The sequence below is a fragment of the Symphodus melops genome (genome assembly GCF_947650265.1).
Source record: "Symphodus melops genome assembly, chromosome: 17".
NCBI lineage: Eukaryota > Metazoa > Chordata > Actinopteri > Labriformes > Labridae > Symphodus > Symphodus melops.
In genome coordinates this window covers 10,281,004-10,305,149 of record NC_136707.1, presented here as the reverse complement: position 1 = coordinate 10,305,149, position 24,146 = coordinate 10,281,004, and the positions used below count along the sequence as shown (strand labels likewise).

At 41.6% G+C, this 24,146-nt stretch overlaps 1 protein-coding gene across 1 annotated transcript; it reads left to right on the top strand.

Annotated features, from left to right (window-relative positions):
* Positions 1–1,590: 1,590 nt before the first annotated feature.
* Positions 1,591–21,699, top strand: col1a1a (collagen, type I, alpha 1a). Its single transcript, XM_079367265.1, has 49 exons — positions 1,591–2,111; positions 4,162–4,353; positions 4,771–4,793; positions 5,138–5,173; positions 6,458–6,550; positions 7,899–7,967; positions 8,069–8,113; positions 8,423–8,476; positions 8,566–8,619; positions 8,729–8,782; positions 8,886–8,939; positions 9,035–9,088; positions 9,989–10,033; positions 10,165–10,218; positions 10,317–10,361; positions 10,569–10,622; positions 11,286–11,384; positions 11,510–11,554; positions 11,741–11,839; positions 12,049–12,102; positions 12,194–12,301; positions 12,665–12,718; positions 12,856–12,954; positions 13,051–13,104; positions 13,182–13,280; positions 13,386–13,439; positions 13,547–13,600; positions 13,711–13,818; positions 13,910–13,954; positions 14,387–14,485; positions 14,578–14,685; positions 15,009–15,170; positions 15,287–15,340; positions 15,464–15,571; positions 16,057–16,110; positions 16,202–16,255; positions 16,346–16,507; positions 16,709–16,816; positions 16,917–17,024; positions 17,140–17,193; positions 17,728–17,835; positions 17,963–18,016; positions 18,121–18,228; positions 18,316–18,369; positions 18,486–18,593; positions 18,743–19,022; positions 19,154–19,344; positions 19,521–19,763; positions 20,104–21,699. The coding sequence occupies exons 1-49, from the start codon at positions 2,030–2,032 to the stop codon at positions 20,248–20,250; spliced, it is 4,344 nt and encodes a 1,447-aa protein (XP_079223391.1). The 5' UTR covers positions 1,591–2,029; the 3' UTR covers positions 20,251–21,699.
* The last annotated feature ends 2,447 nt before the right edge of the window (positions 21,700–24,146 follow it).

Genomic DNA, 24,146 nt, shown 5'->3' with positions numbered 1-24,146 from the left:
TGGTTTCACATTATATTCAAATCCAAAATGTGACCTCCGGATCCTGGAGTTTAACACTTTAAACTTGTAAATTTGGTGCAGTTTGTGTGTGTCCTTGATTTACCAATATTGAATTTACTATGTTATGAACATTTGGAGCAATTAGCAGGACTTTTTTTTCTGGTTTGTTGTTTCATCATCTCAGATATTGTTAGGTTGTATAAAAACAAAATCAAAACAGACTAATGTGCTTAATGTCCACTTGCACTGTGGGTAATCTAGGTTTGAGATTTTGACATTAAAGAATATCTGAATTAGTATACGAAAAGATAAATCATATAATGAAACCATTTCAATCCTCTTTACTGGATCCTAAAATTTTCACCAGGTAGTACCAAATCTGTGGAACAATTTATACAACACAAAAAGGTTAATTTAAGAATACTTGTGTGTCAAAGGGTCAGTATTGCTGATGAACCCTCAGAGAAGTGGCTCCACTCGGCTCTATGTGGCATTACATCAAGTTCAGTTCAATATTTTACCATCAGCCCATAAATGTAGTGTTTTTTTTTTTTTTTTTAAACAGACAAAAAAAACAAAAGAGGGTACACTTATTATTCATTAATCAGATGGGAAAAAACACACATTACTCCTCACTGATGTTGATGTTTTCCATGAGTTATGTTGAAATTAGCTTCCGTTAGCTAGCGCATTAGCCATATTGACTTAGAAGATGAATGTAAGTAAGTGTTTCTGCTGTCCCCATTGGCCAAAATTTCTATTTTAGCATATTTAAACATCAATCTCAATCAATCAGTCAATCTTTATTTGTATAGCGTCAATTCATAACAGGTGTTATCTTGAGACACTTTACAAAAAACAGGTGAAGGACCTTACTGTTTGTCCGTTAGCATTACAAAAGAACAGGGAACAAGACCATGCACATCATTATGTTTACATTAAACATGTCTGTATCATGTCTAATACACGTGTGATGTTTTAACCAACACATTAGTTTTGTCAATGTCATGTCTTTTTGTAGCTCAGGGAAAAGACATTTTCCAAGATAAAACTGTTCAAATAATCTTTTCTAAAAAAACAAATATTGAGAAGGCAATATAACAATTTGCTGCAACAGATAAATCAACAAAGGAACCAAAAGGCTTTCCAACCCTAAGGAAAAACTTCCACATCATCCTGAGTAATTCATCGACAGAAACAAAAACACACGCTGAGCTACAAAGTAGAACAAACTTCTTAGCCTACAGCAATGTTCTGCACATTAACACTCAGATACCTTAAACCAAGGAAAACTCCAAGGAGCGTAAAACAGCAATCAGAAATTGACTTTTAAGACGTAGAAGCATTTAGCCGCAACAAATCCTGGAAAAAAATTAAAGTGGACAGATGTTGTTAGACATAAGTGTGTGAACAAAACTAAATCAAGATCTAGATAGGTTTTTTGAAAACATTTAACAGAAACAAGGCATCTTGATGTTTTCTAATAATCTACTGAAATCAAGAGGAGTCAGGAAGTAGACCAGAACCAGAGTTAAAATCTAGTTTAAAACCCATGGCTGCTGCTGTAGGAGGAGATCCTCCTCCGACCCTTCGATGCTCCTCAAGATCAGGTTTCTTCAGCCCCCCTCTCTGCTCTGATCCAAACTCCAACCCTTCTGCTGTGGAATTATGGAAGGAGGGACCTGCTGATTTTACTTCTTCTTTTCTGTTTTTTTTTCTCTCTTTGAAGGAGGGGTCCATTCTTGTCTTCCCTAAACGTGAGCGGCAGCAGCTGGATAATGAGGGTGCGTCCCCACTCAGTCCGGTCCCCGGCACCTCCCAGTTCTTCCAGCTCCCATATAAAAACCCTGGTGGAAAGTTCGTGTAGGCAGTAGGGAGTTTTCTGCTGGGGTCAGGAGGACTGTGAACAGACAAGCGGACCCTACCCCAAACACCCGTGTATGAGTGGAGTGTAGCAGAAAGAGAAAACATCCCCAACTTTTTTCCTCTCTTGCCTCAAAGAGTCTACATGTCTAGTGGCATCTAGATCATGTTCAGCTTTGTGGATTTGCGGCTGGCGCTGCTGCTCAGCGCAGTGGTCCTCCTGGTCAGGGCGCAGGGCGAGGACGACAGTAAGTTTCACCATTGTTTACTGGAGCTTCTCAACCCCCTTTTTGTTTTTTTCTCACTGGTTTTTGAAAGTGGATTTTCTCTTCATGGGTGGACGACTGCTGAGATCTTAGAAAGAGAAGAGAAGAAAGGAAAATGTTTGAACTTGAGATAAGAACTGTGATGCTTGTGCCTCATTTAGTTAGACAGTACAGTGTGTGCCTAATGCATTGGGCATCCAAAGAAGGCCTCTCTCTCCACCTCTCCTCTTGGGTTTGTAAGTGTTTCTCTCCCCCCCCCCACCTCCCCAGAGCGAGTTGCTGCAGGTTTTCCAAGTTTTCCTCCAGGCAAAGGTTTAAAGTCTAGACCAGCAGAAATGCATGAATAATCTAACTTTAATACCAAAAGTTGATTCTTTTCAGAAAGAATCAGTGACCTGGTCCTGTCATGGCATTTTATCAGTTTAACAAACTTAGCTGAACTGCCTGAACCCCATCCTTCAGAAGGTTGACATGGGCCTGAAAAGGAGGCAAACTCCAGATTTTTGGATGTAAAAATTAAGGACAAAAGAAAGGGCTTTAGCGAAGATCTCTGGTTTCTTCGGCTAAATTCGATGCAGACAGTGAAAGTGCTTCACAGGCCTGATTGATGTGGCAGAGTAATTCAGCGCCTCAAGCCAAGTGTGGAGTTGGCCAGGTGAGAGAGGGAGTCACACTGGGAGAAAAACAGGGGGAGGTAGAGGCAGCAGGCATAGTCTTGTCTGCTGGAAACATTTGACCTCTTCAGACTGACTTAGCTTGTTTTTCCCTTTTAAATGCAGATGTGTTCAAATGTATGTAGCACAGACAGAGAACTCAGTGTATGATACAAAATGGAACAAAGGCCTCTGTGGTTACTTAATCATAAACACTTTCTTCCTGTAAGAAGACAAAGAAAATCAGCTCAACTCTGAAAACAAGAACCAAGAGACTGAAATTCAGTTTTTCCAGATGTTCCTCTAGTCTGGAAAGGACTCAGCTGTCTGCTTGCCTCATTGCCTATCTAAAGCAGATGTTGTTTGGCCCTATTGGTGGTCTCACAGCGCCACCCAGAGGCTCCTCTCCGCATCTGCAGCCACGTCTGGCCGCCACGTCCCCCTTCATCGCCTCCCTTTCTCTCCTCCTCCTCCTTTTCTTCTTTTCCACTCGTTTTGGTTACCTCTAATTACAAACATATGCGGACTGTTTCCACCCGAAGCTGCCAAGTCGATGGTCTGCAGCGCTGCTGCTTTTCCCTCTGAGCTAAGCACTCTGGCATGCTGGGAGATGTATAAGCCTTTGAAAGGAGCCCCACGTTGGAGTTTGCTGAGAAACTCGCAGCTGTGACGCACAGTCGGACAATGTGACTTTAGGCTTAGAGCAGATAGGAAAGCTGATTTAGGGTTTAAATTAGGCCTACCAGGAGTCGCGAATACTGTGCGTAAAAGTGATGGGACACGCGTCCGGACTCAGTCCATTGGTGACCTCTCTGTCACCTCAGCTACATTCTGTTGCCATTAGAAGGTCACTTCATGTCCTTCTTGTCTCCAGCATTAACGCATACAGTTCCTTATCATTTTTTTTGTCAGTAATAACTAAATAACTTTACATCGTTTCCTAAAGTGACGCACTTTTTAACTGTTTAATGCTTCTGTTATGAAACAAAAAATAGATATATCTAGCAAAACAAATTTGTTCAGATTAATTCCTTGAAAGACTATATAGCCTAAAATGAGTCCTTAATTTGGATTATTTTAACTTCAATTTTAAATTTTAGTCCATCTCATATTCCCTTGAGGATAAATAATGATCAGGTTACATATATACATTTTTCAACCTCACTTAAATTAAACCTGTCTAACCTTTATGTTAATTTAAAGCGTTATGCGGTTCAATAATAACTTTTTATTAGAAATGTGTTCTGTTATATTTATGTCTGTTTCTTTTTTTTCTTTCTTTTCTTTTTTCAAGAAAATTTCATCTCAAGAACTTGCGTATGTTTGGGCTTCTGTGCCTCCGATTCTCACCTGTCTCTCCCTTTGCCCCTCCCCCTCAGATGCGGGCGGAAGCTGCACCTTGGACGGCCAGGTGTTTGCGGACCGGGATGTGTGGAAACCAGAGCCATGCCAAATCTGCGTGTGCGACAGCGGTACGGTGATGTGCGATGAGGTCATCTGCGAGGACACGACTGACTGCCCCAACCCCGTCATCCCCCACGACGAGTGCTGCCCCATCTGCCCCGACGACGGTATGATGCCTCAACTATCTCGTATTCCTTCTTTTTGTTCCATTGATTTTCTTTGTTTGTTTGTTTGTTTGTTTTTATCAGAAAGCAAATGCAGCATTTATTTCTTTTGTCATTTCCTCCTTGTTTTTTTTCTAAAAAAAACAACTAAAATTGACGTTTCTCACTTCCGGTCTGTCACACGTTACAATACTCGATGCATCACACTCACTGTAACCATGGCATCTATTTAAGATTTCCCTCCTTATGAGAACTACCTCTCCTGCTAAAGTCATGATCTCTGTCTTTTCTTAAAGGTGAATTCCCCCATATATTCTGCCCCAAACTTCATATTAAATATTTTTTGTATTCTGGTTATTGTGTATGTTGCCTCTTTAATTCAAACTTCCATCCCTGTCTGTGTCCTCTCTCTTTCTGCAGGCATGACTGGGCCTCAGGTTGCGGTAAATATTGATCATTTCATCCCCCCTCAAATCATTGTTCTTTACTGTTTTATGAATTGATATTATAGTATGCATATCCTATTCCATATCCATAGCCCCATTAGATGAATATATTGACCTGTTTAATGATAATTCAACATTAGTGGAAAGATTTTGAAATATGATGCTCTGGTGTTTAATTATATTGTTTTAATCAGTATATGTTATTTGTCTAACAGATAATTGTTTGTTTAACATTTGTTAAACAGATCATCAGCATAAATTATCATGACATTTATATTTTCATACATCATTTGGATAGTCAAACTTTATCAAACACTAACAAACTTTTTTTTTAATAACAGGGACCCAAGGGAGAGCGTGGACCTAAGGGAGACAGGGTAAGGTCATACCATTACCTTTTATGTTATTTTAGAGAAATCTCAGTCCGGTGGTGTGTTCACAGTTTGAGCAGGTTTATGTCTTTAAGTTGGAGTTCAAGCAGATTTACTAACATGTCTAAATTAGGGCAACATGATTAAGATTTACTAGGCTGTCACATATTCAGAATCTCTGTGGGAGATACACAGAAACACTTAAATCAGTGATAGTGTTTGAACAGCAGCCTGTCAAAATGGCAACAAGATCACCTTAAACTCGGCTTTTGTCACCATTTATAACACTATATTTTGCATCTGAATGTTCTCCTCCAGACTTATCATAAAGCACAGATGTGTGTACTATGTCTCAGGAAAGAGAAATACTGAATTATATACATACAGTGATTCAATAACTTCTCTTTGTCCTTTGTCACTTTCACTGATGTATAAGTTCACTTTAACTTGTTTTTTCAAGTGTTTATGAAGCAGCAGAGAGAAGTAAAGCACATCACTTGCTTAAACAGGGTTCATTATTAGCTCAAAGCCGACTGATGTCAGGTTGAAACATGCAGCCTGTGGGTGAACGTGTTTGGAGGAGGAAAATGGATATTTTGCGTAGTTGAAGAAAAGTTGGAGACAATGAGAGAAAAGTTCTAATTTGAACTTAAGCTGTTGTAGTATTGTAATTAAAAGTTTAAAAAGTGAGTAATATAACCGTGTGTCAACTGAAAGCTGATACATTCAGTCAACTTTAAAAGTAGATGTGATTTGGCCTTGGTTTTTCTCCTGAGTATTGATGACCCGTTTGTCCAAATTAAGAACATCTCCAATCAAATGCCAACCATTCAATTATTTACTGGTCATAACTTTGATTTGATCTTTGTCATAATTAGTTTTTCAATTCAGGAAGCTGCCAAATTGATGTAAGGTCATTTAAATTAATCACATTTATAATGTATTTAAAAATAGTTATGATATTATATCCACAGCCTTTTTTTACAGTGCATGATTTAATCCAAGTGTTATTTTCAGGTTTTGCATCTTTTTTTTCTTTTCTTTTTTTTTAAACCAATTTCCTGTATCCTGACACCACATGGTCACTATAGGGACAAGTGAAGACACATAGGAAAAGAGCTATTACAACCAAGAACCTGCACTAATGATGTAACACAGGTTTAAGCAGTCATGTGAAAACTCGGTTGTTGTGTTTCCCTTTTTTTCCTGTGTTTTTGCGTTGGAGTTCTGAATCTGTTTTATCGCATAAGCCTGACCCTGTCCATCTTCCTCTGTCTCTCCCATATACAGGGTCTTCCTGGTCCTGCTGGTAACGATGGTATCCCTGGCCAGCCTGGTATGCCTGGACCTCCTGGCCCCCCTGGACCCCCTGGCCTTGGTGGAGTAAGTTGTTTGGAAAATATAGTTATGTATTTTTTTTAGATTGTCCAGTTCTAAGCCAACCAGGGCAAGAAACCAAAGTCTGAAGACACACACATGAAGCTTATGAATGAGATTGAGTTGTGAGCTTTGTTAAGTCAGTAACTATGATGTCTTCTTCTGTGCTTGTCAGAATCCTTAAGGTAAGACAGCCACAAACATCCACCAGTCCCAAAATAGATTTTCCTCCTCACTGATACTAACAAATACATTTGTTTCTTATTTTGTTTGATTGTATTGTCACAAAAACAGGCTAAGTTTTCTTTTTTTGGAGGGATGAATAAATCCTTTATATGCATCAAGAAGAAAGAAGTGCTGGAATTGGAAACTGAAATCCACTGTCTTTCCTTCAACTTGAGCTAAGATCTTTTCAGTGCTGTCTTACAGACGATAGATCTGTATCAATAGTCAAAGCTCTGAATGGTTGTCAGTCTGGGTCAGTAGGTCAGAAGCTTATTGGTCAGATGATTAGTGGATATGATGGAGAATGAATGTATTCAGCTTGCAAAGAATGCAAAGACTTTATCTGGTATTTCCAAACACTTAACTATTATTTAATGATAAAACCTCGAAAAATGAACCATCTCATTAAGTTCAATTTTACACTTAACCATCAACTTCCATCCTTTGTTAATATACTGGTTCCTTTAGTTCAGAGCTCAAATTCTCCAGATAATAAATGTGTTATCAACATATTTAAGTAGGATATGTTGATATGTCCTGATAGCTTGCCTAGTTAATTTGCTTGTCAGTCGAAGGTAAAATCGACATAAGAACACATTTATTATCTGGAGAATTTGAGCTCAATCAATGCAATTCAGTCAATCAATGCAATCAATTTAGTGCTAACTGGAAACAATTGCTGCTTTAGAACACCTTACAAAAACAGCATGATGAAATTCTCACAGTGTAGAGAATCTCAACCCGATCACCAACAATGACACTGTTTCACAGACTATTGAACATGGTGTGACTTCCTTTGCTCATGATTTTAACTCCAAATCTGCACATTTCCCAAATATTACTCCAATATTACCTCTGACCCAAGTTTAGCACGTTAATGTTTACGGTCACAATGTATCGAACATTGCTTGCAGAGACTCATAAAACAGTTTAAGTTGATTTACCTCACCACCAATAGTAAAACTAGATCTACCATATGAGTTATTCCTGTGGCATAGTAGCTTTTGTCCCAGCCATGGGATATTCCAAAACTTTTTTTTTGACTGATTTGTTTTAAATATATCAAATATTGAGCAAATATTCAAAGAAATGAATCCATGTATTTACATTGCTATTTGCTTTTCCCCAGAACTTCTCCCCTCAGATGTCTGGTGGCTATGATGACAAATCCCCTGCCATGCCTGTTCCAGGACCCATGGTAAGACACACACACATAAACGCACACAGTCACACAACCACACTAATACCCCAGGCAATCGCACTGATGCAGTATCTGACCTTGCCATGTTTGTTTGACAGGGCCCAATGGGACCCCGTGGAGCTCCCGGAGCTCCTGGTGCTAGTGTAAGTATAACACTTCCTCCTTGCTTAGCTCAAAGTGCAGATAGTTGGAGTGAAGACTCTTACAAACTACCTCATACTTATTGAGTTCACTGCACTTGAGTTCACTTCCTAATAAAAATGTATGCTGTAAAACATTGTGTGTTTCTTTAGCTTGATAGATTTCACCTTCCATCTTCACAGTACAATTGCTGTTTGGGTTGAAAAGGGATGGACCCTTAAAAATCAACGAAGATACCCTCAAGATTCACCAACAGTTTTTCTTCTTGTGTTACGATAACCTGACCCTTGTTTTTATGTTGGTTTCTACAGGGACCTCAGGGATTCACTGGTCCCCCTGGTGAGTCTGGAGAGGCCGGACCTGCTGTGAGTACGAGCAACATGGAAACTAATACACACTCCTACCATAGGAGTCTACTGCCATTCTTACCTTTTATGTGTGTCTTTCCGTAAAGGGTGCCATGGGTCCCCGTGGCCCTGCTGGACCCCCTGGAAAGAATGGAGAGGATGTAAGTAGGATCACGTGAATGTAATCATATTCACCATCTATAAATTATACCAGTTTAGATTAAAGGATGACTTTGTCCTTCTAATGATTCCTTTCTTTTCTTCTTCTAGGGTGAGTCTGGCAAACCTGGGCGCAATGGTGAGCGTGGACCTTCCGGTCCTCAGGTAAGTTGCAAAAGCTTCAGGATTTTATGTTTTTCAAAAAAAACAAAAAAACAATTGAGCTGTGATAATGAATTCTGTCTCCTATCTCCTATCTTTCCCCCAGGGAGCTCGTGGTTTCCCCGGAACCCCTGGACTTCCCGGCATCAAGGGACACAGAGTGAGTCAGAGCTGACATCTCCTCATGTGAATGAATAAAGATGAATCATATATTGACAATTCAGTTAACTCCTTTGTGTTTCTCTTTCTCTGTAGGGATTCAGCGGTCTGGATGGTGCTAAGGGAGACAGTGGCCCTGCTGGTCCTAAGGTGACTGTTTTTTAGTTTTTAATAGATCCTTTCATACTGAATCACAGTGTAAAAGAAATATCCATTTTGAAGCCCTTATGTACAACAAGTACAGTAAATTAGCAGATATAAAACAGCTGTAAGTATTGTTTCAGTAGTAGTAATGGTTACAGCACTTACAGCTGGAGCAGTAACTCAAGTAGTTGCTTCCGCACGAATAACAATGCTGATAGTAGTAGCATTGCTTGTTGAGTTTGTAGCAGAAGTCACAAATAAGCTCATACACAAAAAAATTGTAATGTAATTACTGGCAGCAGTAGAAGGTATCATGATTGTTTCACTCAAATTGGCTCAATTGGGCTTCTGTATTTTACAAAATACATCCAAAAGCCTTTTCCCTTCTGATTTGTACTGCTTCATAAATGCCCATGTTTTTTAAAAGCAAGTTTGTAATACAAGCTTCCTGTTTTAAATGTACTTTGAGCCCAACCTTGGTGAATACTCCCCATGACTAGTATAGCAGTGTCACAAAAAACAAGGGTAGCAGCCATTGTCGAAGTTGTATCAGCAGGAATATATGCTGCACGTTGGCTAGTAGTAACCACATTGGCTTCCGATGCGCTAAAGCAACTATATTGGCTACACACATGTTATAAACATACATGTTGGCTACACATGGGCTAGCAAAGGTGACACACTGGCTAGTAGCAGCCATGTTGGCTACATTTTGGTTCAAGTCATCTGTATTGGATACAGACTGGTAGTGGCTAATAGGAGTTAGGAGGGCTAGTTATTGGCTAATAGCTGCCATATTTGCTCATATTCACCAGAAGAAGCATTGATGTTGATGAGTGAAATTCATCATTTTAAATGTTGTAGAAGTTATTCTTCACACCTGTCTGTATTTTCACGTTTGTTTAGGGAGAGGCTGGAGCTTCTGGTGAGAACGGAACCCCTGGTGCTATGGTGAGTCATCAAGCGTCTTCTTCTCCATATTTACCTATTTACCATGGCTTTGACATTTTGGATTTACTTTGCCTTCCAAAATAATTAAAATAATTTGTTTGACTAACTAACTCTTGATTTCTATGTCTCAGGGACCCCGTGGTCTGCCTGGTGAGAGAGGTCGCACTGGTGCTTCTGGAGCTGCTGTGAGTTCACACACAAACGAACCCACAAAAACACACTCAAACACAACTACTTTAATAGATGAACAGAACAACCAATCTTGTTTGTCTCTATGCTGCAGGGAGCTCGTGGTAACGATGGTGCTGCTGGTGCTGCTGGACCTCCTGTAAGTTTTTCATTTGCTGAAGCTTAAATAAAGTTGAATTTGAAGACACATTTTGAATATCTGTGATGGTTTTAAAAGAGGCAGTTTTGGCTCATTTTGCTATAACTCTAATCATATTAAAATACATTCTCATATAGCTGTGATGATGCTGGTTGTGTGGATCTGGTACATTGTTTTGAGTTTCTTTGTCTTATTGTTTCTCTTAAGGGTCCCACTGGCCCTGCTGGACCCCCTGGATTCCCTGGTGGCCCTGGATCCAAGGTAATTCAACACGTAACACCATCCAAAATAATAACACACGCGTCTTTTTCAATGTCCATTTCTTCTTGTCCTCGCTACTCTCTTGTTGTAGTAATCATGTAAAATCTGGGATCCAACTCTCCTGAAAAAACACAACTGCTCTTTAGTTTAGAACCCAAATACGGTAACCTCACATAGGATCTTAGGTGCTGCAAAATGACCTACGTCAGGAATATTTAATTATTTTAGGTTTTTATGGACATTTCAACGTAGTACAAAAAAGGAAAGTTTGCACACATCAGGACACTTTTTTTTTTTTTTTTTAACATTTAATTTTTCCTTTAATATCTGCAATTGCTCAAAAGTATTCGAAAATTAGTTAACTTTATGATATAATGTTGCTCTGGACCTGCTGCTGTGTGTTTTTAATCTAAATGTAATGTTGGTTACTTGTAAGCTTGAATTGATCCAAGAGCATTTTGAAAGTTATCCTATTCTCTTTAAACACCATCAGCTGGATTTGTAATCATTTTTAACCCCGGTTTATATTACATTATTATTTGAAAATACATTCCTCTTTGTCCAACCCTGCTATAAATATTCAATGTCTTCGCATCTTAGTTCAGTCACGATTAGATTTGGTTACACTTAATGAATCCTGTCCTTTAATTCCCCTCTCAATAGGGAGACGCCGGACCTCAGGGTGGTCGTGGATCTGAGGGTCCCGCTGGATCCCGTGGTGAGCCTGGTAACCCAGGACCTGCTGGCCCCTCTGGACCTTCTGTAAGGACACATGATCATTTCCTCTAAAATACTCCTCAAGTCTGAGCTGAGACACCAAGAAAAGATTAGATGAGATACCAACAAAATGCAATGAGTTAATTATCTCTTTCCTTCTCCTCTTTCAGGGAAACCCAGGTGCTGATGGAGCCGCTGGAGCTAAGGGTCTGCCTGTGAGTATCTCTCTTAACATGTTTATCAAGGTTTAGAGTTTGAATCCCTGTCTGTCTCAAAAGGAAGACAAACTGACAAATCAGCCCAGTGTACAAGCTGTGATATACTCATTCTCCCCACAATGATTCTGTAATGGCTACGCTGCGTGATGTAACTGTTTTGTTGCTATCTGCTGCCCCCTGCAGGGTGCTGCCGGAGTTGCTGGAGCTCCTGGTTTCCCCGGACCAAGAGGACCATCCGGACCTCAGGGTGCTGCTGGTGCCCCCGGAGCCAAGGGTAACAATGTGAGTAAAGCTCTCTTAGTAACAAGTATTTGAAGACATCTCTCAGTTTGTAGAGACTTGATTCATATATTTTGGGGGTTTATTTAACTTTTATTGGTGAAATCTCAGTTTGCCCGTTTATTGTAGATCTCTATCTTTGATTAGTGAATTGTGTGTTGCTGATGTTTCTTTATGTTTATTTTGTTGTTTATCCTCATTTTCCCCCTTAGGGTGAAGTTGGTGCCCCAGGAGCAAAGGGAGAGGCTGGTGCCAAGGGAGAGGGTGTAAGTTGCACCACATAGAGTACTCCTTTTTATTCACACATGTGGGAATACACACTCAGTTTCTAATGCCCCCTGTGTGTGTGTTCTCAAGGGTGCCCCCGGAGTTCAAGGACCCCCAGGACCTTCCGGTGAGGAGGGCAAGAGAGGAGCAAGAGGAGAGCCTGGTGCTGCAGGAGGCCGTGGAGCTCCTGGAGAGAGAGTATGTGACTCAACTGGTTTTTACAATTTTATACGGTGTACTAGTAGGAATGAGCAGGAAAAGTGTAGGAATGTTTATAAGGCAGCTATGTCTCTTTTATTTGAGACAACTTAAAACGATTTATACTTTTGTGCAAATATTATCTCCCGAAGTATACATAGCATAGGGCCATAAATGTTGCAGATACTCATCTGGCTCTTTTAAATCATGTAAGTAAATTATCTGGTGCCCCCTGTAGGTCAGAAAAGGTTTAAATGAACTGGGGTGTTATCATTAGAATAACAAAAAAAAAACAAAGCTGTGATGTTAAATTGCTGTCTATAGCTAAAAGAGTTAACCAAGATGTGTTGATTTTCTCTGCAGGGTGCCCCTGGTGGTCGTGGTTTCCCTGGATCTGATGGCCCCGCTGGAGCCAAAGTGAGTCAAGTGCACAGACATTTCTGTTCTGTTTCACTTACAAGCTTTGATATACTTCAGATCAATTACTGATCAAAGTCATTATTTTCTTTCTTTTAATCACTTTTTGACTTGACTCCTTTTTGTCAACATCATAGGGTGCCACTGGTGAGCGTGGTGCCCCTGGTGCTGTTGGACCTAAAGGTTCCACTGGTGAGCCTGGCCGCACTGGTGAGGCTGGTCTGCCTGGAGCTAAGGTGAGCATCCTGTCCGAACATAATCGCCAGAAACATTGTTTACTCTGTGTTGTTTCCTGTATGAGCCTTGTTCTGATATCTGACTTTCACCTGCAGGGTATGACTGGTAGCCCTGGCAGCCCTGGACCTGATGGCAAGATGGGACCTGCTGTAAGTTTATCTACATTATTATATTTTCCTTTTTATCTACAACTTATTTTAAACATCAACCTTTTTATCTAAAAAAGGGAGCTGCTGGACAAGATGGCCGCCCTGGACCCCCTGGCCCTGTTGGAGCTAGAGGCCAGCCTGGAGTCATGGGATTCCCTGGACCCAAAGGAGCTGCTGTGAGTAACATACTGCTACAAAGGATCAATACATTTGGAAATTAGAAATAGGCTGAAATTGTCGCCTGGTATTTTTTAAAAGTGCTTTTTTACTTCTGTGTGTAGGGTGAGGGTGGAAAGCCCGGAGAGAGAGGTGTAATGGGACCCACTGGCTCTGCTGTAAGTAGTTTAAACTCTGCCCTCTTGTTGCCCTGCACTGCAAGTTGAAATTGAATGCATAACACTGAGAGCCTGTGTGTCTAAAAGCCCACAATCTATCTACCCAGGGTGCCCCTGGAAAGGACGGTGATGTTGGTGCTCAAGGTCCCTCTGGACCTGCTGTAAGTAAAATTTCTACAAAAAACTCACATTAATAGCCATACCCCCCAAAATGCATTACCTTTGGTAAGTTTCTGTTAGTTTTAACCGCTCTGCTCTTGCTCATCCATAGGGTCCCGCTGGTGAGAGAGGAGAGCAGGGAGCTGCTGGAGGTCCTGGATTCCAGGGTCTTCCTGGACCCCAAGGTGCCGTTGGTGAGACTGGAAAATCTGGAGAGCAGGTAATGACCAAGATATGATTATCTATTATTTCCAAATCATTTTCATACTTCATTATAATAAAACCTATTAATTTCCTCTCTGTCTATTTAGGGTGTGCCCGGTGAAGCTGGAGCCGCAGGACCTGCTGGATCTAGAGTAAGTCAATTGCGGTTTATGTCAATAAGTTTTCAGGCAATCAGACAACAGTTGAAACGTTTTTAGGTTTTAGATGTTATCATGTTGAGTAAAAACCCTAAAGTATGGTGAAGGATATATAGGGTATCTTTAATGGCTCAAGTATTGCCTTTGTTTTTATTTAAAAGACCCCGCAAAGTGGAGCTAATGAACTGACCTTTGGCTGAAATGAAATTATATTAATGCTAACCGAAAGCTAACCAAAGCTAGCAAACCATAGCCCCCCTGCGATTAATGTTGGTTAGCTTTGCAGATAGCATTTCAAATCAATACATCTTTTTCGGGAAACCATTCACCTTAAAGATAATCTTGAGGAATTAAGTATGATTATTCTTTATGACTACTTTCATTGCAGTTTGACATTTGTAACCTTCTGATGCTACTTTTTCTCAGGGTGACAGAGGATTCCCTGGTGAGCGTGGTGCCACTGGTGCTGCTGGACCTGCTGGTGCTCGTGGATCCCCTGGATCTGCTGGAAATGATGGTGCTAAGGTAAATCCCATAAAGGGAAACAATCTCCTGTAAAGTTCTCATTGATTTGATGTTTAACCTCTCGCTCTATTACCCCTCCTCCTTTTCCTCAGGGTGATGCTGGTGCCCCTGGTGCTCCTGGAGCTCAGGGTCCTCCAGGACTGCAGGGAATGCCTGGTGAGCGTGGTGCTGCTGGTCTTCCCGGACTGAGAGGAGACAGAGTGAGTTGTTACAACAATATTCCTGTAACGTCCAGCATTAGAAGCACATAGAATGGTGTGTATCTTGTTGCAGTGATGTGCATTAACAAAGTATGACTCTCAGACCACCTACACGATTGTGAGTTGAAATGCGATAATGCAACAAAAATCATTGAAATATGATCAGTTTAAGTAGCTTGAAAGTATAATTAGCACAAAGAATATCATAATTACACCAACTGCAAATTCATTTTATTTACCAACAACAAACAACAACACCCACAGGAATCTTAAAGTATTACAGGGACTGATGTATGATCTCCACGCTTTATCTAATATCGCAGGGTGACCAAGGAACCAAGGGTGGTGATGGTGCTCCTGGTAAGGATGGTGTCCGTGGTTTGACTGGACCTATTGGACTTCCCGGACCTGCTGGAGCTTCTGGAGACAAAGGAGAGCCTGGCGCCCCAGGACCTGTTGGACCTTCTGGAGCCCGTGGTGCCCCTGTAAGAACCTGCCTCTTGTTCTTTAAGGAGCAGCGGATGAAGCCTCAATTTAAAGTTCTCAGGGACTCTGAACTTTTTTCAATGGCTGACTCTTCCTTCTACTCCTCTTTTGTCAGGGCGAGCGTGGAGAGTCCGGACCAACTGGACCAGCTGGATTCGCTGGACCTCCTGTAAGTATTCAGAAATGTTCTAGCGTCTTTCACTAACTGTGTCTTTTATTTATAGCTTCAAGAAATATTTAAACTGACAATTCTTTCTCTCTTTCTCTTTTTATCAATTGTGTTTCACCACAGGGTGCTGATGGACAGCCTGGAGCTAAGGGAGAGGCTGGAGATAATGGTGCTAAGGGAGATGCTGGCCCACCCGGAGCTTCTGGACCTACTGGTGCCCCTGGACCTCAGGTTTGTAAAGTAACACAGTCACACCTTGTACAGTAAGAGTGTTGAAAATCATCTGTCATTCTTCATCACTACATTACCTGGCACTGATTCTCAGATGTTGAATGACCAAGTAGGAAAATATCCATTGTTGAAAAATGAAGTAAATGTGAAAGTGCAAAGAACCTGCAAGGTCCTTGAAAGGCCACTTGATGAAGCTCCATTATATTTCATATTTATTGCCTATTTTGAAAGACAAAATAAACATGTTTAGTGCCTGGTACAAAACAATTGCTAATGTCTAAATTGGCACACTCTATATGTTGAATACATTGTGCATTGAAGCTGTTAGCCAGGAGGCTAAAAGCCTGCCTTGTGTCTAGTTCAGGCTTAGTTTAGTTTGCATTTCCAATATGGTGACCTACTAAAAGTCCACTTCAGAACCCTATAGGTGATTATGCCATGTTTTACTCAGTCTATGTGACTCACACAACATAATGTCCTTTCAGGGTCCTGTTGGAAACACTGGCGCTAAGGGAGCACGCGGACCTGCTGGACCTCCCGTAAGTCATCAAACTCTTTTGAATTAACACTGATTTGATACGGCCAAATCCCAGACACCTTCAACTCAGTGGTCTCTGTTTGTCTCCCCAGGGTGCAACTGGCTTCCCTGGTGCTGCTGGCAGAGTTGGACCTCCCGGCCCCTCTGTAAGCCTTTCTCTAATTTTGTAGTAGCACTTCCTGAGATAGCTCTAAACATCCAGAAAAGTTTCAAGCAATGTTTTATTCCTCTCATAGGGCAACGCTGGACCTCCCGGACCCTCTGGACCTGCTGGCAAGGAGGGACCAAAAGGAAACCGTGGTGAGACTGGACCTGCTGGTCGCACTGGTGAGATGGGCGCTTCTGGACCCCCAGGATCATCTGGAGAGAAGGGAAGCCCTGGTGCTGATGGTTCTCCTGTAAGTGCTCCTGTTTTATTATATAACACATTAAATTATGGGTTTTCAAAATATTTAATTGCCAGATTTACCTATAAATCATGAAAGGAAAAAAAAATCTTCACAATACTAATGACTACACGCAGACCTTTTCAACTTCTGTAACCCTACATCTTGATGTCTAACCACTTTCTCTTTGTCCCTCCTTGTTGCCATCTACAGGGTAGCTCTGGTCTGCCTGGACCTGCAGGTATTGCTGGACAGCGTGGTATCGTTGGTCTGCCTGGACAGAGAGGAGAGAGAGGTTTCCCTGGTATGCCCGGACCTGCTGTAAGTTCTCCGTGTTCCTCTTTGAAGCGTTCTTTCTTGTGACTTTTCAAGAAGTATCTAAAAGCCTTCGATTGACTGACTGTGTCTGGGTCATCCACAGGGTGAGGTCGGAAAACAAGGTTCTCCTGGACCCGGTGGTGAGCGTGGACCTCCTGGACCCATGGGACCCTCTGGACTGGCCGGACCCGCTGGCGAAGCTGGACGTGAGGTATATAGAAACAATTGTAGCCTTACACTAAGGCTCTCTTTTTGAATGTAAACACTAAAGCCTGTATCAGTTAACCCTGAAGATGGTTCCTAATCGGTCAACCTTTTTTTTTTAGGGAAGCCCTGGTAACGAGGGATCAGCTGGTCGTGATGGACCTGCTGGACCCAAGGTGAGTTCCCATGATACCAACTCACCATTTCAGGAGAGCAAAGGCATTCACAAGTTATGACCAACTACAGTAAAAGTAGATATGGAATCCTAAGGGTTTGATACAGTAGATTGTGGGAGCTCTTGCTTGTGCTCCAGAAAAAGAGTTTGAAAAGTCAGCAAGTTTTTAAGGATCTGACACAAGAGTTAGGAGAACCAGCCTGCTAGATAATTGAGCTAACAGCATGATACCTGAAGTAACTTACCTGGATGCTGAGCATATTTAGTGTTATGCAGTAATAGCTGGAAAGTTATCAAACAGAAGAAAAAATGGACAAGCTGCCAGCTATACCAAGTATGGGTGTTTTGTGAATATAACAGTGGCATGAAACATGAAATCCTTTTCAAATTTCTTTTGTAAAAAGTACATTACCAAACACTTTTAGTCCCTTGTTTAGAGAACGCTTTTTTTGCTCAGCTTTTTCAGCTATAGCAACCCTTTACATCTTTTTGAAATAGGACTGGTAAAAATGAAATGTCAAATGTTGCGTTTCAGGGAGACCGTGGAGAGTCTGGCTCATCTGGAGCCCCTGGTGCCCCTGGACCCTCTGGTGCCCCAGGACCTGTCGGACCCGCTGGAAAGAATGGTGACCGTGGAGACACTGTAAGTGACATGACTTTTTTTTTTAAAAATGCAGCTGATACTAGATCCATGTCGGTGAAAGATTGTTAAAGTGCAGCGTGCCTCTCTATCAACACATTTACATTTGACTTTTGGAATTTTCTTTCAGGGACCTGGTGGACCCGCCGGCCCTGCTGGACCTGCTGGACCTCGTGGCCCAGCTGTAAGTCACAAAATCACCTCTTTTGAGAGGTCACTGAAATAAATGAAACATGCTTGCAGAGGAAATAAATCCAACACCTTTAATCGAGTTAATCCTCTTTACAGGGAGCTATGGGTCTCCGTGGAGACAAGGGAGAGACTGGAGAAGCTGGAGAGAGAGGCATGAAGGGACACAGAGGATTCACTGGAATGCAGGGAGCCCCTGGACCGGCTGTATGTCACTTTAAAGTTATACCGAAAATGAAACAGCATATTTAATATACAGATTTAAAAGCCTCACATCTATTCTTAAAAACACAGGGATCTTCTGGAGAGCCAGGACCCGCTGGTGCTGCTGGACCCGCTGGACCAAGAGTGAGTTAACTAACCTTAAGCAGTGATGTTTTGCATTTATATAATATCAAGGTGTTGAAGTGTTTGGAGTGAGTGGCATTCAGAGAGTTTAAAGTTCTTCTTAATGATGTCTGCAGGGCTCCTCTGGATCTGCTGGTTCTCCTGGAAAGGACGGTATGTCTGGCCTTCCTGGGCCTACTGGACCCCCTGGACCTCGTGGTCGATCTGGAGAGATGGGACCCGCTGTGAGTCTGACTAAATGTTTATCTACACGTCCATTTATCTGCCAAATCACTTTGAGGGCCTGACTGAGGGAATTTGAGTGAATTTTCTTAAAAAGAAAACCACAAAGCCCAGGACATCGGTAAATTAACCTCTTTTCCTCCTTTTTCAGGGTCCTCCTGGACCTCCTGGACCTGCCGGAGCTCCTGGCGCCCCTGGTGGCGGATTCGACCTTGGCTTCATCTCCCAGCCTCAGGAGAAGGCTCCTGATCCCTTCCGCATGTTCCGTGCTGACGATGCCAACGTTCTCCGCGATCGCGACCTGGAGGTCGATAGCACCCTTAAGAGCCTGAGCCAGCAGATCGAACAGATCCGCAGCCCTGATGGAACCCGCAAGAACCCCGCAAGAACCTGCCGTGACCTTAAGATGTGCCACCCTGACTGGAAGAGCGGTGAGTAAAAGGATTTAGGGGAGGTGGAACATGTCCATAACAGTAGATAACAGCATTTCGGATGAAAACTGGAAGGCAAATACCAATCGTACTTGTCTGATCTTTGCCTCTCTTGACTCTGCCCTCCTCAGGAGAGTACTGGATTGACCCTGACCAGGGCTGCACTCAGGATGCCATCAAGGTCTACTGCAACATGGAGACTGGAGAGACTTGCGTAGCACCAACTCAGCGTGAGGTTGCCATGAAGAACTGGTACGTCAGCAAGAACATCAAGGAGAAGAAGCACGTCTGGTTCGGAGAGGCCATGACCGACGGATTCCAGGTGAATAATTTTAACCCAAGTGAAGCACTTCATTTCTCCTTTTTCTTACCCTGACTTGGTCTCCTTGTCATCTTTTACCTTTTTACATAACCATTCATTGACGGCCCAATCAGTTTTGGCATCTAAATCCATCTCTACCAGTCTGTAAAATTTCCTCACTCCTCTTTCCTCCACAGTTTGAGTACGGTAGCGAGGGCTCTCAACCCGAGGATGTCAACATCCAGATGACCTTCCTGCGTCTCATGTCCACTGAGGCAACCCAGAATATCACCTACCACTGCAAGAACAGCGTTGCCTACATGGACGCCAGCGCTGGCAACCTCAAGAAGGCCCTGCTCCTCCAGGGCTCCAACGAGATCGAGATCAGAGCAGAGGGCAACAGCCGTTTCACCTACAGCGTCCTGGAGGATGGATGCACGGTGAGAAATCTAATGTTGATCGTCTCCCACAAGTCCGATTGGCAACTTGAAGGTTACTGAAAGCGTAATTCTAGACCTTCAAAACTTGCAAACTAGTTATTTGGAAGTTAACGGTCAGAGATCACAAATCAACAGATTTTTTCCCTCCCGGGTGGTACACAATCATGTGTGAGTCAGATAGGAAGCAAATTCAGAATCACTGTGGACGTAAACAAAAATGCATGCTACCGTTTTTGGTTTGGTCAAAAGTAAAAGCTAAACTGGAGATTTTTCCATTTGTTTCCTAGGATTCACATATTCAGAATGTTACTTATACGCCTTTCTTCTTTTCTCCCTTCAGTCACACACCGGTACATGGGGCAAGACAGTCATCGACTACAAGACATCGAAAACATCTCGCCTTCCCATCATTGATATCGCTCCTATGGATGTTGGTGCTCCAGACCAAGAGTTCGGCCTTGAAGTTGGACCCGTCTGTTTCTTGTAAAAAGAGAAATCTGGACTTGAAATTGTTGTTGTGTGTGTGTGTGTGTTTTATTTTTCCTAGCAGTCATCTCTCTCTAAAAGAAGCCCCACCAAAAAAACGTTTCTCTAATGCCATTTTTCTGAAATCGACCCTCCACTCGTGATTCTACGAGTTTCCATTCGGCCGTTGTTCCAATGGTCCACTTTGCCTGAAACCTGCACTTCAACAAGATGGCGGCAATGTGGCAGAGTCTGCATTGTCGTGTTCGGGACCACTACTTTTTTTTTTTTTTGTTTCTGACTCTTGTTTTGTTTTTGTTTTTTTTATCATCACCAACACCAAGGATCCTGTAAAGAAGACGTTTTGTTTCACTGGCAACAAGAAAATAATATATGCTTCTGTAAAGTGTAAAAATTTACTTCCCCTCTTCAACCAGCCGAACCAGGCCCTTCTGGAGTTTACAGAAACCAACAGAAACACAAAGGTGACTTTTGTATTTTTTATACACCACTGCAGTGAGAGGAATGAAAGGACAGTCCCAACAGACAGAACCCAATTGCTTTGTAACACGTTTCCGGTGTTGATGAATAAACGGTGAAACTGACAGCCATGTTTGTCTCTGTTGTTCTGCCCATCCCTTTCACCTTCTTCAGACAACACTGACAACTCCCTCATCCGCTGATGTTGTAGCTGTTGTGATGTGATTGTGTTGTGGTTGTTTTCCTGTTTTTTTTTGTCCATTCAGTTTTACCCTCTTTCTTTGAAAGAAGTCACATTAAAACCACCAGCAGAGAAACATGGGTTCAAACCTCTTTTTTGAAAAGAAAAAAAAAATCCTCTGGCTACCTCAGAAAAGCAAGGATTTCATGTTGTAAAAAAAAAAGAAAAGAGGGAGGGTTGGGGGCCCAGTGTTTTTGAAGTGATGCCTGCAGATGTTGTGGCAGTTGGTGGGGTAGTCAACGTTTACTGACTTTAACAGAAGCAGGAACAGCTAAAACTTAAGGTGCTATTCTTTCTTTGAGGTCACTCTGAAGTAGCAGGGCCCTCTTGGTGCTAAAAGTAAACCACATCTTTTACTCTTGGAGTCTAGGATGAGACAAACTGTCTTGTTTGAGGTCTTGGTAGAGCTGGCGGTCATTTACTTGCTCTTTTTCGGAGCTGCATATGCTTTGAATTTGGTTTTGATGTTTTCAAACTCCCCAACACCTCTCTGTCGTTCAAATTCTTCTCCTCTCCTTCATCCACGGATCTGTTTGTAGTTTGTTTCTTGATTTCTTATTTGGCAATCACACAGAGCTTTTTTGTTAATTGCAAAAGAAACAGCCATCAGTTAAGAGTTTGTGAGAGAAGACAAACACACCTATGAGTGAAAAACACCACAAGGATCTGTACCTATTTTGTATATGTATAATAAATTGAGATGTTTTTAATTATTTTGAATGCTGAAATAAAGCATGTTAAGTGGTCTAACATTGAATCCTTCCTATTTCCCTGAGTGACTGGCTGATAACCCCCTTGTGTCTTGAATTAAAGCAGCTTTTTTTACCTAAATTGCAGTTGTACAGTGACTGATTTAGGAGACAGGAGTTAAAAGAAAAAAGTTTTTGTTGTTAGTTTGTTGTTTAATGTGTGCCTTTGGATGGTATAAATTGTCTGTGCTACTGTGGCAGGTTCTTCCCTTTTTTTAGAGCTCAAAAAGATCCTTGTTTTCTTGAGCGCTTGTGATGGAACGTAAACACCTTGAGTCACTGTGACATTTAGCCTCTTGATTGTTGATGATTTAAAACATTTCAAGAATGATTGCCACCATAGACGATCAACCAAATTGTCGGCCTCTTCTTAAATCATTTGCATGTTGTAGCCTGAAAATTGTAGCCCATTTCTATCAGCAGCTTAATGGAGTTTCTAACTTTACTAACTTGCCAGCTTGTTTTATATCTGGGTCAGAAAACAAGAATTACTGTGGCCTACCTCTCACTTGATGGAGACTCATTGTTGTCAAGCACTTCCTTAGTGCTAGTGATCTTGAGGCTTAGGCGTTAAATCCATTTGGAAAATAAGTATCCTGAAAATCCATAATCCAACAGCAAAAGAAATGTTTGTGTCGTATTCCACTTGTCAGTAGAATGATGTTTGCCAGCAATAATCCTGTTTCCACAGCAAGGCAGAGCATCTGCACTGCTCAGGCAGCAAGACTGACTGCTAGCAGAGTGACCTGCTCTGGGTTTAGCTGTTGGCATTAGCCTGGCTTTACAAAGACACTGATTGTCCACCTTGAGTGAGGCAGCAATACCCAGGAGCAGCGGATAGGTTTGCAGTCCCAGCGGGAATCTGAATTATTTTTGCAAGAATTTGGGTCTTTATTTGGGGCCTAGGCAGAGGAATGTCGTCCTCTCTGGTTGCAGACACAGAGGACGCTCTGTTTGCTGAGAGGGACTCTGCAGCTGACTTTACACTGAGGGTACATATCAAAGGGATGTGGGTGAGGAGAGGCTGGGTGAAAGCAGGACAAAAAGTCAGTTTATATATATATATATATATATATATATATATATATATATATATATATATATATATATATATATATATAAAAGACACTGCAATTGATGATAAGTCATGAGGATAGTTTTGTTAGTAGCTGTTGATTTTAACACAGCAGATGTATTGAAAAGTACATCAGCTATTAGTATTTCAGAGGAAAAGCAAGAGTGGTTTTTTTCGAAGAGTAATAAAACTGTCACAACACTGTTATCGGAGTAACTTTATTTAGTGTAGCACACATTTAAAATGTTATTTTCTTTTGCTCAGTTGGTAGAGACAGTCGTCTCTCAGATGGTTGGGGGTTCGATTCCCAGCTCCTGCAGCTGAATGTCTGATGTGTCCTCGGTCAAGACACTTAATCCCGATTTGTTCCCACTTCTTTGTCGGCAGCATGCGTATTACATATGAACGGGATTAGTTACTTCTGTTGGTCACTTTACAAACACAGCAACCTCTGCCATCGGTGTGTGAATGGGTGAAAAGTGCTATGCAAGTGCATTTGCCATTGAAGCCAGATATTATCATTTGGCCTTTCACTTTTTCTACTTTAGATCATCACATATGCATCAGGAATTCTTACTTACTTGAATTAATTCTTTTTTTTTTTTTTAACGTGTTGCTCTACCTTCTCCAATACTCCCTCATATTCATAAGTGAAGAGAGGAGAGACGAACAAAGTGGATTCATGGTTTTCTTTCTTTCAACCTATATTTCAGTGCCCAAATAGCATTACTCCTCCTCACCTAAATCTATGCTTTCAACTGCTTCGACTGACAACTCCCTTTTACTGTCTTTTGCTAAATCATTCCCTGCACTCCAAACTCTTCCAGTAATGAGACGCTAATCTTGCTATGAATCATTTACATCACACTTTTACCAGAAAAACCCAAACCTTTCATCCTCCCTTCTCAGCCTTTGCCCCTAAATCTGCATGTCCACAAAAAATGTGCCAATAAAGACAACAATTATTCAAATATATATATATATTCATTTATTTATTTATTTTTTGTTCCAGGTTTAAAAGATGTTTATATTTTCTTTAAAAAATAATGTTTTATTAGATGTATTTTGTTCCTCTGCATAGCTTCCTCTTATTTTAGATTACATGGCCATGGCAAAACCAGTTTATTGGTAAATTACTGCCACCTGCTGAACTGGAGTGTGGATCAGAATTCTAACAGGAAAAACTTCTGCTCACCTACCTTCACTCAGTCACTCAGTACTTTTCCACTCACCCTGCCTCTGCCTCACTCTGCCTGTAAGCCACGCCCACTTAATCAGCCAACTCTCCTCACCTGTGCACACAGGTGCCTCTCATCTCTAATAAAGCCAGAATCAAAGACTCTCCTGATCTCACAGACTCTTCATGCAAGACC

Coding starts and splice junctions, on each gene's coding strand:
- col1a1a (XM_079367265.1), top strand. CDS start 2,030: ATGTTCAGCTTTGTGGATTTGCGGCTGGCGCTGCTGCTCAGCGCAGTG. Junction 8,477..8,565: donor CTGGAGAGGCCGGACCTGCT/GTGAGTACGAGC, acceptor CTTTCCGTAAAG/GGTGCCATGGGTCCCCGTGG. Junction 18,594..18,742: donor CTGGAGAGATGGGACCCGCT/GTGAGTCTGACT, acceptor CTCCTTTTTCAG/GGTCCTCCTGGACCTCCTGG.